Source organism: Tetrahymena thermophila, assembly GCF_000189635.1.
Source record: "Tetrahymena thermophila SB210 genomic scaffold scf_8254147, whole genome shotgun sequence".
In the NCBI taxonomy this organism is placed as follows: domain Eukaryota; phylum Ciliophora; class Oligohymenophorea; order Hymenostomatida; family Tetrahymenidae; genus Tetrahymena; species Tetrahymena thermophila.
Window position 1 is genome coordinate 1 of NW_002476070.1, and position 2,253 is coordinate 2,253.

Below are 2,253 nucleotides of genomic sequence, written 5' to 3' on the forward strand. Positions count from 1 at the left end.
ATTATTAATCAAAATCCCTAATCTTAAAGAATATTTACAAAAAATTTTTGAATTTTTTAAAAAATTTAAACATGGTTAACTTTTAAAAGGAGATGAAGAACTTTTAATAAATTATGTTATTTAATAATTTTAATATAATTAAACTAGCAAATCCAAGTTACTAAGGACTATTTAACCAAGATTACTTAAGTTTAAAAATGTTCAACTTAGATGAATTTAATTAATATTAATTTATAAAATATTGTTAAGTTTGCTAAAATGGATACACTATTTCCTAAAATTGTAAATCAAATTTTATATTGATTAAAACATAGCTAGATTTTATATATTTATTTTATTTAATTAAAAAGTGGAGGATTGTGTTTAGCTTATTGATAATTGTTCAATAGGATCATTTATATAAATTTAGACTTAATAAATTCAACTAATAAACCCTTGGATTTCATATTTAAGGAATATTCCTACTTAGTAAATCTGTTTAATGTGCAATGAAGGATACTACGTATCAAGTGACTAGTAATAATGTTTTCCTTCTATTTTTGATATGCTATGTTACTCAAGCAAAATTGATTAAATGAATAATTAATTATGCCTCTAATGTTACGATTAATATGTTTTTAATTTTAATTCATAGTAGTGCTAAAAGTAGTTTTGCTATAATTAGGTTAGAAATTTATCTTAAATTTTTTAAATTTATGAATTTTATATAAATAGCTATAAAATTGCCATCAGTGCTATTATTACTAAGATAATACTGCTCTATTAGGTTAAATATACTAATGTACTTAATGTGTATAAGGATATATGCCTACTATTTATGGTTGTATCAAATGCCCATAAGGATGTTCATCTTGCTATTAAGGTTTAAATTAACACTTTTTTAAATTATTAAATTTTTATTATAATACAGGAAACAAAGAATATAATTTTACTAGCTATTTAATATTTTCTATGCCTTAAATAAGCCTTTAGGAAAGACTCAATTATTATAACAATTAATAATTTAGAGATTTATGTATTTCTTGTTAAGAAGGATTCATATTTGATTATACCAATTAAATATGTACTCAGTTGTTATGTGGCAGTAATTGTAGTACTTGTGTAAATAAACAATCTAATCCTTTTTGTTTAGAATGTGATTTGCAAGGAATTTAAAATTAAATTAAAGACATTTTATACTTTATAAGTATGCTTTATTACTAATAGCCATCAATACCTGATATAAAATAAATGATTTCTTTTAATTAAGAAAGAACAGACTGTGTTTTATGCCCCATAACGTAATATATAATAAAAATTTCAAAATTCATAAATAAATCTTTCTAAACCTAAATTTTTATTTCTATTAGATGCTTAGCTTGCTAAAGATAAAATTAATCTTTTTCCTCTCAGTACGACTTATATGATGCTTAGTGTTTAAGCTGTAAAAGTAGTGAAGAAGCAAAGTTTGTAAATTAGGGATATGAAATAAGATTTGATAGATAAAGAATGAAATGTCTTTATTGCAAATAAGAAGATAACCTTTGTGTTTATACTAAATAAAGAACAATATACATGTATTGTGGTTCTTTAAAAGATTAAATAGGAAAAGGTACTAAAGCTTAACCTACTAACTATAATAGATTATTTGAAATTGATTTCGATGAATTAATAGTATCTGATGAATATCATTCTTAGTAATAGGCTTATGTGTGGTATAATGAATTATAATTAAAGGAACTTTATGTAAAAGTAATAATAAATGACAGTTAGTGCTTAGAAATTTAATAGACTTAATTTAAAACAAAATTACAAAATTATATAAAATCTCTTGAGATAATATCCTTAGAAATAACTACAAATTAGATTTCTTAGATTCCAACTTCATAATTAATTCAAGTTTCAACAACAAAATTTAGTGGATTTAATCAGGTTACAATTTCTAACTTGTAAATTTCTCTTAATATAAATTCAAAAAATTAAAACTATGGATTTAATATACAAAATTAAAATCTCATATCTGCTAATTTTACAAATGTATATTTTTTAAGACCTTCTGCAGACTATTTAATAAATAGTAAAAACATTCTTCAAATAAACATTTTCAATTTAAACAATACATTGGTTCTAAATAATGTTTTATTTTATGGGTAATACATCTACAATTCATAGATGTTTCAGGTGGTTTATCTGGCTAATACCAATCTAAATTTTTATTTTGAAAAATTAGTTCTCAATTAGGTAAATTATTAGCTAAAATCAATATTCATATTT

General features: G+C 21.7%; 1 protein-coding gene across 1 annotated transcript; it reads left to right on the forward strand. All coding sequences in view use genetic code 6, as the record gives it.

The window, feature by feature from the left end:
* Positions 1–351: 351 nt before the first annotated feature.
* On the forward strand, positions 352–2,231 carry TTHERM_01855030 (hypothetical protein; the record flags this gene model as incomplete). The annotated part of the gene is made up of 4 exons (XM_001029086.2): positions 352–664; positions 715–862; positions 911–1,280; positions 1,350–2,231. Coding segments are annotated over 4 exons (1,712 nt in total), but the record flags the coding sequence as incomplete, so codon positions are not given.
* Positions 2,232–2,253: the final 22 nt, after the last annotated feature.